The sequence below is a fragment of the Triplophysa rosa genome, linkage group LG19 (genome assembly GCF_024868665.1).
Source record: "Triplophysa rosa linkage group LG19, Trosa_1v2, whole genome shotgun sequence".
Taxonomy (NCBI): domain Eukaryota; kingdom Metazoa; phylum Chordata; class Actinopteri; order Cypriniformes; family Nemacheilidae; genus Triplophysa; species Triplophysa rosa.
Genome location: NC_079908.1, coordinates 11,756,975 through 11,769,474, shown reverse-complemented (window position 1 = coordinate 11,769,474; position 12,500 = coordinate 11,756,975). Strand labels below are relative to the sequence as shown.

The window sequence follows — 12,500 nt, the reverse complement described above, 5'->3', positions numbered from 1 at the left end:
GATGCGAGAGACGCGCGCGAACGTTGAAACCCGTCTGTCTAGCGCGTGTTTACATTAAAAACGGTGGGAAAGTAGCGCTGCAGGATGGAAAATCACGCTGTCGAATGGCCGGGCCGGTCACTGTTCACACATACGTTGTGCAGTTATTAGCGTGTTCTGTACAGTAATGAAAACAGATCACACCACAACAAAATGTGCACTCACACAAATGCTCCTAAATATATTTTGAGGTCACACAGGTTAAATTTAGGGAGCATATGAGATTATAATGCTCGCAATTTCGAGCCCAACACCCCATCATGCCAATTGCGTGAGGAGATTGTGTTCTCGCGAGACCAGTGAGATCTCATCACACCCCTAATGTCCACAGTATAGCAGGGGGAACGATATTTGAGAATACATCTGAGAAGAATATTACTGTCAGATACCGTTCCCCCTGTGTTCCATTAGATAGAAAGTTTATACTTGTCTCACATTAACACTGCTGACTTTGAACACCACAACAAGTAGGTTCTCAGAGCTTTAGCTTTATATCACTAAACAACTAAAGATGTTCCTGTCAGATAGGGTTCCCCTGTATTGAATGAGAAAAAAGAAAGCCAGGCCTCAATCCAACAACATGCACCCCACAAACCCAATGCACTAACTACTGGACCACTATGCCTTGTTCATAGGGCCAATTTGAATGTGCAGCCTTTGAAGGCTAAAATTAGCCAATTACAGTGTGCAAATATGAGGAAATGCTCTATGAGATATACAGTGTTGTTTGAGTGCATGCACCAAACTAGTTGTTTTTGAGTCTACTGTATGATGCATAAGTTTGAAGGGGTAGAATCCTGGCAGCTGAGCAAAAAAAGATGCTGCCCCAATATTACTCCCTTGAAATATTATCCTGTCATGTGTAACATGTAGTGTGTGTGTGCATTGTTTAATAGTCTGATATATTCACTGTGGTCAACAGCAAAACTTTCATACGCAACTGGTGTCATGTAGCGATAATAGGACGTATAAATTCATTCATTCAAGTCATAATTCATTAATAAGAATCCTGTTTCAACTAGGAAGCTCTTTTAAGCTTTGATGGTTTAGTTTGCTGGCTTGGTTTCACAATTTTCTTTCAAGACAAGGCCGAGCTCACAAAAGGAGTGTTTCCGCTTGTTTTGGCCTTGAATCATGCAAATCTTGCAGTATGTACTCAGAGCGAGCAGAAACGTACCTGAATAATTGATTTACTTTGGACAAGCTTCTATCTCTGGAGGCAGAGGGGTGAGAGGAGGGATGATGACATCAATCCCTTCTACAGTATCTAAGAGAGGATGACCAGAGGAGACTCACAACAGAGAATAGCCTGCTGACCTCTGACCCCGGCTCTCTCTGTCCCAAAGTAAAGTCCAAATATAATTTTAATGTCCTTGAAGAGCACTGCGAGTAGACATCAGTCGCAGGGTCATTTCAAGTGTATGTAAGCAACGTGTAAAGCAGGCCCACCCTATCAGAAGCTTTGCCTACTCTGTCTCCACCCAGTGCTGTTGAGAGAGAGGATCCGTGAACCGCCGTTGCTGTGAACAAACACTGTGTTTCATTCCAGTGAACGGAGTTGGCGTGACTCTCTCTCAGCGAATCTGCATCCACCCTACCCCACACACCACATAACAGGCAATCACAAAATTAATGCGATATTCAAGTCAGCTCCAGATATTTTTCTTTTCTGTTTTCCCTTTTTTTTGGCGAGACTGTGGTTGGGAACCTACACGTAGCTCTTTTCAAAAATCATGTGGCTCACCTGGTGTCTTATCCTTTACCAACAGTTGATTGTTAAAAAAAACATAATAATACATATGATTATTTCAGGTTGTCCTGGCCAATACACACATGCAGTGCTATGCGCAAGCGCCACGACTAATCAACGGCAAAAAAACATTTCTATGCTAACCTCTCCCGCCCGCAGTCTAGATGAAGCTACCCAGAGCGCGAGGAGTTTAGAAGAGCGAGCGCCATGCTTTTATTGAAAGTTACGGTTCTCTGTGGCGTATGATACAGAACTCGTTGCCTCGCTATGTAATCACATGTAACTCTTTGGACATGTTCTCTTATAGAAGAACAATTGATCCCCACAGGGACCATAAGTGAGACTGTGGTCTGTGGACATAAATCAAGTTATTAGTATTAAAGTCATTGAAAGTTGTTATATATATAAAATTGTAGTTTTGCAATGGCTCTTTAGTTAAAAAAGGTTCCCAACCCGTGGTCTTAACTCATTCAAGGATTCGTTCACTAGCGACTTTTAAATCTCTTCTTAAAACGTTTTATTTTAGGATTGCTTTTACTTGGTTGGATTATTTGTTTTTGTTGTGTTGTTTTACCTGATGTGATGCCTGCTGTGAAGCTTTTAATGGCGCTATATAAAATAAATGTATTATTATTATTATTATTCGGGGACTCAGCAGAGCATCTTTTCTCCTTGCCCTGTCAGAGTTGTATGGCGAACGATACATGAGGTTCACTTTACTGCTGCCGGTCGACCAGGTGAAGAGAAAGCTGACATAGATTCACGTTTAAGTCAAACACACTCTTTTTCTGTTCAATTATTCAGTGCTCTATCAGATACAGTGTAATAGCAAGGTAGCAGGCATCATTAACACATTCATGTGATAACAGGCATGTGAGTGTGTGTGGACCAGTATGGAAAACAGTCCACTTTTGTCTTCCACAGAGGCTGCTTACAAATTCTCTTCTCTTTCATCACAATATTAAATGATACAAATTTGGAAACGCCTGACTGAAATGTCTCTAATGATCTTAAAAATCTGTTCATCTCAAGGTTTATGGTTAAAATGTCTCAAATTTACATTTAAATTTCATACAATGGTCCTTTAATGAATAAGGCACACAAAATGTATGCTAAAAAAAAGAAAAAAAGGTCAAGGCGTAAAACCGACGATGATCACACTCATTTATTACAATCGTCATACAATCATAATCATCAATCAATTTTTATAATCGTGAAGCAAAACAGAGAAAATCTGGTGACCTCCATTAATGAGGCGTGAACAATCAAACTCAATGGCATTTATAAACTGAACATACATGCTATAAACCTGTAAGTGGGCAGCATGCAGATCATTTGCTCAACACACGAGCAGCAGTCTGAGGCGCCGTTGTGGATCCCAGACTCCATAATTACTCTAATTACACAGATGAAGCTGCACGGCCGGGCTACAGCAGACCCAACATCAACACACACCCTCTGGAGCCCACGTGTCTAATAAATCATAACACACTGTGTGGAAAATCTATTATTTAGGTATAACAAAAGACCCATTCCATCCTCCACTCATGAATAAGCAATTGTTGACTTAACGGTCATTATCCATGACTATAGTCTACATCGCTCCCTCCTGGATCAGAATTTCTCAGTTCTCAACATTGTACAGATCTCAACTAATATTGGTCTAGTAGAAAGCCTTGAACTCTATGAACTGTTTATTAAATGTCAACAAGTAGAACATCACTGTTCACTGTCATTCAAATTATGAAGCAACGAATGCTGTTGTTCCTCAACTGATGCTATCTCACCTCACGTCAAAAGTGTTCAATCAGAGAGCAAAGCTCTTCCCAGACAGCCTGTCATTTCTCTGTTGTGTGTTGAGATCTTTTAACACACTCTTGTAATTCAAACTCTTTTTCAGGTGGAGACTGACTCATCCGTTCCTGTAGAGACCTCTGGCGAGTCTTCAGAGACCAGATGGTTTAGATTCAGGAAGCGTTTGATGTTCAGGTTCACAGTGTTGGTTTGGCACTTGAATCAATGGCTCAGTTGTAATAAAATAAAATATTTAGTCACTGTTTTCGGCAAGACGGTTCTCTTTGTATCATGAGCGACTTGATGAAATAATTATAAAAGAAACTTTGCACTGGAGTCAGCTGGTGTTGAAATATTAGGATGGTTTGTTAAATATTCACAATCTACTAGTAAGACTGAACAACAGCTCAACAAATATCTGTGAATATTCATTATATAGTCCAGCTCGACACCTAATTACACAACGCTGTGAATGTAACAAGCCCAAGGGATGTCTCTATGATGTGTAGTTACTGTAAAACAAGCAGAGCTACGGGTGAGATTAGACATTGAGATGGACAGAGGGCTAGTGCTAAAGTGTGAAGGCTATAAAATGTGAAATTAATTAGCAATTCCCACAGGCTGTGGTTATTGTTATAACTGCTGCTTGACTTCACCAAACAGACACTGTGAATTTCAACTACTGTAACTGAAGCAGGAATACTAAACAAATTACTGGGGGGCACTTTTAGAAAATCATGCGTGACTATGGGTCAGTGAAGCCAGAAAAGACTTGGTAATAATAAACAACCATGGAAAAAATGAGAACACTCTACTTTTGCCTTTAATCAAAATTTCGGTCCAGTGTCTTTTACATTTCAACATAAACAAACATCAGTAATGAAAGTCATCCAGCAGCAATGTGAAAGGCTGAGAGAATGCAAAGACGCATGAAAAACAATATTTCCATTTGGTGTTTAGGAGAATGTTGTTACTGAATGTTGTCAATAGTTCAGAAAATGGTTTAAATTTGCCCAAGCAATGTGTTAAAGCAACAAGCATGGGTTAATTTACAACCAAATGGTTAGTACCCTTTTGACCCAACGCTGGGTTGAAAATAACCCAAAATTTGATTTGAACTGTAGAAATAGTAAATTCAGAAAAACTTTATCAAAACAGTATTAAATGCTGTCATTTATCCACACAGTAAAAGCATATTATCTACAGTAAATTCTTCTTATCTTTCCTCACAGTACATGCACATACATTCCATCCTTTTCAAGAAAACTTCACAGCTTCATTTGTCAAGTCAAATATGATGCTCTAAATTGATTCATCAGTTGACTGGCTGTTATAACTCATATTTGCTGCTAAATGAAGCATTCGTTTGTACAAGCCATAAACATCATGCCAGAACCAATCAGTGTTGGCAATGTATTTCCATTTTCTGATGCTTTGTTTTCTACTTCTTAAAAAAAAAAAAGCGATCTTTAAATCCACCAATTTGGCTTTAGTTTTACACCCTGTCTACACTTCAAGCAAGCAAATGGCGTGACTAAGATGCTCATTGAAATCAGCAAGGCTGTCTACACATGGCACGGATGTCCAAACAGTCTTTGGGAACACTGTGTATCTCTAATATAGTGTATATTGATATGGCTTCACTGACTCTGCTATTATTTTCTCTTTTCTACTTTTCTTTCAGACACAGTTAGACATGGCTCACTGCCTGCACTGACACATCTCCCAAGTGTTGGACCAGCAACCAAAGCACCAGTGTTTTCAATAGAGACACAAACACACAGCTGAGGGAGTGAACGTGGATAATGGCTTAAAAGAAGACTACTGCTGCAGTCGATACTACAAACATGTAACATTTGTCATCTGTCAGAGATGTGAAGCGTGAGATTCTGAAACAGTCTCTGCCTGTAATGCTTACTATAACTCCACTGTACCGTACCTCTCCTGTACAATACACACACTGTACATTATGTCTCAATTACACTGCTACTGTAATGCTTAATAAGTATAAACCAAACAAAAGAACAAGGAATCTTAAAAATTGTGGTACTGATCTTTTTTTGCTCACCTTGTACTTGCTGCTGTCCTTTATGGGCTCTCCCTCCCTGAGCCAGCTGACCGAGGGTTTGGGATTCCCGAAGGCCGTGCAGCTCAGAGTGATTTTGCCCCCCTCTTTGGCCTCCACATACTGCGGCGGCGTGTCCGTGAATGTTGGGGGAGCTGTGACACAGAGAAATTATGTGAAATTTCCATATCTGTTCTCCAATATTCCCTGAAATGAATTAGCGCTCCTATATAAGGATATTACGTGCTATGATATATGCGTGTTTTGCGTTTGCCGCTAAAGCATGACTCATTCCTTATTGCTAATAGGAGCCACGAGAGTTCAGAAGGCCATCTGAGCTGTTGGTTCATACCTGTGAGTAAGAGAGACTCCCGGCCATGGATCTTAAAAGAGTATGTTGCATTATTAATAATCTGTAACATTTTATAGGCTACCTGAAAAATATGATAATACATACATACATACATATTGTACAAACTGTTTTAATACAAATTGTTTATATTACATTTTAAATGGTTCATTATTAGCTTCAGACACACAGACAAGACTACCAGAAATAAAAATGTGAGAAAGTCTGGTTACAATAAGGCTGAATTCATCTCCTCAAGTCAAGTCAATTTTATTTTTCAAGCGCTTTTTACAATTTGCAAGGCAGCAAAGGAGATGTACAAGAAAAAAATAACAAGAGCCAAAAGAAAACATATGTTATAGAGAATAACCTAGAAAGCAATATGAAATAGGGAAAAGTACAAACACATAAACTCAAAAAGTGTTGGGTTATTTCAACCCATTGTTGGGTCAAGTATGGATAAACCCATCTGTTGGGTTAAAACAACCCAGAGAATGTTTGTATTTGACCCAACAATGGGTTAAAACAAAAACAAAGTATGGTAATTTATAACCCAACGTTTGAGTTAGTCCATTTTAGACCCAAGGCTGGAAATAATCCAACATTTTTTACAGTGTACACCTACACAAGTACAGTATCTATATTAATACATATGTACAGCTTCCATGATATTATTCCGAGTCTTATAAAAGATGAGCTAAAGATATTTTAGATGCATTATCAACAAGTCAAAAGAGAATTTGCAATAATAACATTCTGCTTTACGTCACAGAGAATACGGTTTGCCATTGGCCCTTTTAAGTCCTCAAAACCCTGCGCTTACAAAGGCCTAGACTAAACGAATCTTCTGAAGCTGTGCATCTATTTAATATGGCTCTTAATGTCAGTGAGACCCATAATACCCGTTTTACAGGGTCTGTGAGAGGTGTACACGCAGCTCAGAACAAAAATAGTCACAGATATATGCAATTCAAAGATACTGCATTAATCCTGATGTTCATTTATAGCTGGTTTGTTGATTTCAGATCTTAAACTTTAAATTTAGCTGTGATTTACTCACCGGCTTGTAATTTCAATTATCTATGACTTTCTTTCAGAGATATTTAACAAACTAACAAGTTGCTTTTTTTCTCTACTTAATTTTTGTTTTACACATTTTCAGCATCGCTTCATTCTATTAAATGAAAACATAACCATTTGTCATTTCCTTGAGTAATCCCCAAGATCTGGTGGCACATGACCAGAGTGCTGAAGGCAACGTTTCTGAGGCCAGCCGCTAAGACATCTGTGCAAAACCGCCTCCATCTGCTCCTACCCGAGTCTCCATTTAGCACCTTCCACACTCTGACACAGTGCTGACCTGTGATGTTGATTAAAAATAAACACACATGTGCACCCAGCAAACGCTGAAGATGCAACTCCACCACAGGCTATCAAATAGAGTCTGGAGAACAAACGTGTGTCTTACACTTATCTATGATTGTATTGTGTTTCTCTGTCATCTAAAGCAGCTAATTGATGTAGACGTCAAGTTCACCTTCGCTTTTCAATCTACATTCCCATTAATAGTGAAACATTCAGTGTGGACTGAGTGAAAGTCTTCTTGTCAGTGTACAGCACAAAGCACTCAAAAGCCTTTCTGAACTGAATCCCATTACACTGCAAGTTCTGCATGCTTATAATTACAGTATGTCCCTTTAAAATAACACACAAGCAAACATCATAGTCCCAGAATAGATCTGTTAAATCTGCCAAAAAATCACCTGCTCCCCATCCGCAGGTTGTCACATACACGCACCTTTACCAAGGAAAAAAGGAGTAAAACGCGCTCACACGTTTTGTCTTCAACACTGCCTAGTAATCCCTCTATATTTCCAAAGCATTGAGGAAATATGACATCATCTCACACCACAAGCTTGCGTGACAGCCTGCAGCCGGTGATAGAAATCACAAGCTCATATCACAGGCACATATTGTGAGAAAAATTCATCTATAATTAGGCTATGAGGCAACACCAGTCACACAGACAGATGTTTCAGTGCACACCTACACACACATGCACAAGTGAGCTAACTGAACATTGAGATCATCCCATAGGAACATCATCTTCTTCACAGGATCATGTACTGAGTATGTTAACAATGTTCATCGGCTCACATGGCTCATTTATACACGCGTCCACTCACATCTCGACTCCGGTCTTCAGAATTTATACTTGTACTATAGGCATCATTGAAAAAGTTGAGGCATATTTTGGTTTTGATTCATCTTGATTAATGTCACTGAAAGTGAAGTTCAGCATGATGATTAGTTATCACAACATTCAGAAACAGGACAACAGAAAAAAAAGGTTGCTCCTAAGGCTGCAGCTATCGATTATTTTAGTAATCGAGTATTCTACTGATTTTCCATCGATTAATCGGGTATTCGGATAAGTACTTTTTCTTTATTAAAGAGCAATACTAAATATACAAGAGAAAATAAGACAGGTCTCTTAAAATGAACAAATAATTTGTTTCCTTTTTAGAAAAATTAACATATTTATTGCTGAAATTTATTGCTCTGAAAACTAAACCCATTTAGTACATTCCAGTGCCATATTACATTCAAAATGCAATATAGGCCTAATACAAATATATAAATAAGAAACATGAATAAAAATGGAAAGAATAATTTCAAAGGTAAACAACTAACTTCAGCATGATGCATTTAGTTTATCTAAATTAGTTTGTTTATTTTTTACTATTAAATAGTAATATATATTGTCCACATAAAAATACAGAGTTAACCGGACTTTTATTATGCCAGGTTGTCGGAAGACGCATATTTTTTAGTGCGTTAGCTTCACTCAGTAAAATGTTCTGAAATAAACTCTCAGAGCAACTCTGGAGGTGAAGTTCATGTGTTCATGTCCTCATAAAGCGCAGATGCAGACAAACTCATGGGCATCACACGTGTAGCATGTTAAACTGTGCAGTTCATTCACTCAGACACACAGAACACCCAGATGGCACGTGTAAATAACATGATTCGGCATCCACTAGTCCGCATCTAGTTTTATGGACTCAATGCAGCCGGACAACAAGTTTCACTCGCAAAATAGACCAAAACTAAGTAAAATAGCACTTCACCATTTCAATAAGCTATCACTTATTTATCAGAATGAGAAATGATCGGGTACTAGTTGTGAGCATGTGAACAGACTAAAATGCGGGCTGTGCGTCAGTAATAACAGTCCGTGGGGAAACGCAGTGCTCCGTGTGTACTGTAGTTAAATGGATTAAACGAGGCTTCGAGGCAACAAAAATTGCCTTCATGATTTTTTGTATTCGAATTACTCGTTTCAGCCCTAGTTGCACCAATAATTCAATCCAATAAACAACTATATAAAAACTAAGTACAAAGTCTTGACTCAAATAAACAAATAAAAGAAGTCTTGACTGAAATTATCAAATAAAACAAATAATTCGATTCATAAATTGATATGGTATATTTGACAGGTCTCATGCTCTGATTTCTTTTGTCCCTACTAATAGTTCTTTAGTTACAGCCGCAGTCACCATGCCAACAGACAGACCTCAGACAAATAATGGATTGCACAATGCTGGCTCTCATTGACTGCATGGCTATAAGCAATTTGGAAGAATCAAGGTTTGCATCATTCCCCAAAAAACACAACTGTCCCCAGGCTGCTACAATGAGCATCATAAAGGAAGAACTAGATTTGAAATTTTTGTGGTTGGTTCTTAAGCCAAATAGGCTGCAATGTACTTTGATTTTCAGCAGCCTCACAAATTATGAACAAAAAGTCCTGATTTATCTGGTCTAACATTGCTTATTTACCTGCACACCTTGACATGAACAGTCCTGGTCAGAGTAACCATCTCTTATAATACTTGATTAATTGATCCATTAATTGATCTAGGTTTAAAAGGCATGCTGTAGTCATGTGACCTTCACACGAAGACGATTATCTAAAGGTTATTGTTGTTGTCACACTCACACTCACATGCAATTCCACTCAAGCAAATCAACAGAGCTTTCCACCTCATTACCACGTATTACGCCCATACAGAAATTCATTCAAATCAGTAGTCAGATTATAACCTTCAGGTGCACTTTAAAGAGGCATTTCAGTTGCTGGGGCATTGATGTGTTTCCCAGCTGTTCATTTCTAGCTCTTAACAAGAGACATATTTCTAGAAACACATGCATAATAATTGTAATGTCTTACTGTAAATTAACATATTAGAGCTTTCCTGTAGCTCAGTGGTTAGAGCATGGCGCTAGCAACGCCAAGGTCATGGGTTCGATTGCAGGGGATTGCACATAGTCAGAAACAAGTGTATAGTACAATGCTATGCAATGTAAGTCACTTTGGATAAAAGCGTCTGCCAAATATGTAAATGTAAATGTAGAGCAAACCACTTTCCAACAAAGGGAAAACTTCTTTTTATATGAAAAGTTATGATTCTGGCAATGTAACAAAATTGCAAGTTAAGGCACAGGCAGACGGCCCATTTCTGACCGCAAACCATTTTCTCATCACAGAGATACTCTGTCATATACGGATTAAATGTGATCCTATGCATACTGAGGAGAGTGGAGTCTAAGAGGAGGCTGAGCGAGAAAACTAAAGCCTGGTGCTCTGCCCGAGAGAGATGAGTAAGGGGCATTTCAACCAAGAGGGTCTACAACACCTGGAGAAAACTATTTGTCAACATTCCTATGTTGATGGCACAGGAACTCCTGTCATTTGCTCATACAATAGAAACCACAGATAAACCACATAATGATGATGCTAATAATTTCAAGCTCCCATTACCACAACAAACAGGTTTACAAACAGGTATAAAGTTAAAGGTCAAGTGTGTATTTATTTGGAGGATCTATTGACAGAAATGTAATATAATGTACATAACTATGTCTTCAGAGGTGTATAAAGACCTTACCTAATGAAGCGTTAGGTTTTTCTTACCTTAGAACGAGCGATTTCTATCTACATACACCACGGGTCCCCATGCATGGAATTGGCCATGTTGTTTCTACAGTAGCCCTAAATTGAAAAACGGCTCTACAGAGCGTGTTTCGTAAATACATTATCTCCTTTAACAAAGAAGCGAAAAGGTGACGACATCTTTGTCCTGTGAGAGCCACAATAGCACTTCAAATGGGAGGGGTGAAGTGAGCCGTTGGCTGCAATTCGCAACCTCACCACTAGATTATACTAAAATCTCCACATTGCTCCTTTAATATTAGGATTATTTTTGAGGAAAACTAATTAAAAAACGTTTTTGTTTGAACTGATTTTTTAAAATTATTAAATATTGAATAAACAAGTATTAAATATTAAACATTTAAAAATTAAATAGGTTAGTTTTTAAATTACATTCCATAAAACTAAAAAACTGTAGGCCTAATAAGATTTACACAAAAAACTATGAAAATAAAAAAGCAATTAAAAATGAAAACAAAGACTTTTTTAGGTTCAGGTTAATCCACCAAAAATCTTTGTTGAAAGGAAAAATCGAACTCACACAATACAGCGCAAAAAAGTGTGCAAGCAGTAAATCATGTGTAGCCTTAAACCACAGAGGAGGATTCCGCTCAATTCTGATTCTGTGTTTATGTGATGATGGTGGGACTGTAACATCTGCAACATGAACAAAAAGCCAGAAGTTTAAAGGGTGATGGACTGATACCTAAAGCTAATTAAGTCCAAACACAACAGCCAGAACCAACCCTCAGACCGCTATTCAAAAACACTAATCATTATGTGAAAATCCTCTTTATCTCAGACTGATGGTGATAAAGAATATGTTCCCAAAAGCTGAAACTACTGGCCTCTGGCTCCTGCATTCACTTCACACATACACAAGCGACTGGCGCATGCATATTTCAGGCTTTAATTCTCTTTTTTCATATTAGACATAAAGTATATAATCATCTTACACACTTACATCGATCTACTTACATGTGTAATCCTTAGATTCGTACTCCTTTGTTATCTTGTATGATCACTCCCGACATACAGTATAGCATATGGTTAACTGTGTAGATGGATTTCATGTTAACTGTATATACAGTAGATGACATATTCTAATAGGATCATAGATTGCAAAGCAAAAAAAAAAAGCAAAATAAACTATAAAATAAAAAGGCTATTAAAATTTGCACCCAATCGAATTCTGTGGTTTTTTAAGCACAATCTGTCACTTTGTAAAAGGTAGTCAGATTAGTCAAATGCCAACACGGAAAGCTTGCGTGACATTCCTTTATCTTGCAAAAGCCTTGAACAAAACTCCAAGCCAGGCTACATTAAATATGAGATCATTTGCAGACAAAATAAACGGCTTTGTGTCAACCACAAAAACAGTACAGTATTTAGGGGAATGAATTAAAATCCATCAAAATTCAGCTTTTTATGATATTAAAGGAAAAGTTCACCCAAAAATGTGTCATGATTGTCAGACAGAACCCAGGTGCAGACAGATGGAAGTAAC

At 38.1% G+C, this 12,500-nt stretch overlaps 1 protein-coding gene across 9 annotated transcripts in view; it reads right to left on the bottom strand.

Moving 5' to 3' along the window:
• igsf9bb (immunoglobulin superfamily, member 9Bb) overlaps positions 1–12,500 on the bottom strand; it is a 120,629-nt gene that overhangs the window by 42,605 nt on the left and 65,524 nt on the right. For all 9 annotated transcript variants that reach the window (XR_008964931.1, XR_008964932.1, XM_057360399.1 and 6 more), the window contains exon 4: positions 5,652–5,803. Coding sequence is in view for 7 of the 9 variants with exons in the window: in XM_057360399.1 (XP_057216382.1) it covers positions 5,652–5,803 (152 nt within the window). In the remaining 2 variants the exon portion in view is untranslated. The remainder of the gene's footprint in view (positions 1–5,651; positions 5,804–12,500) is intronic.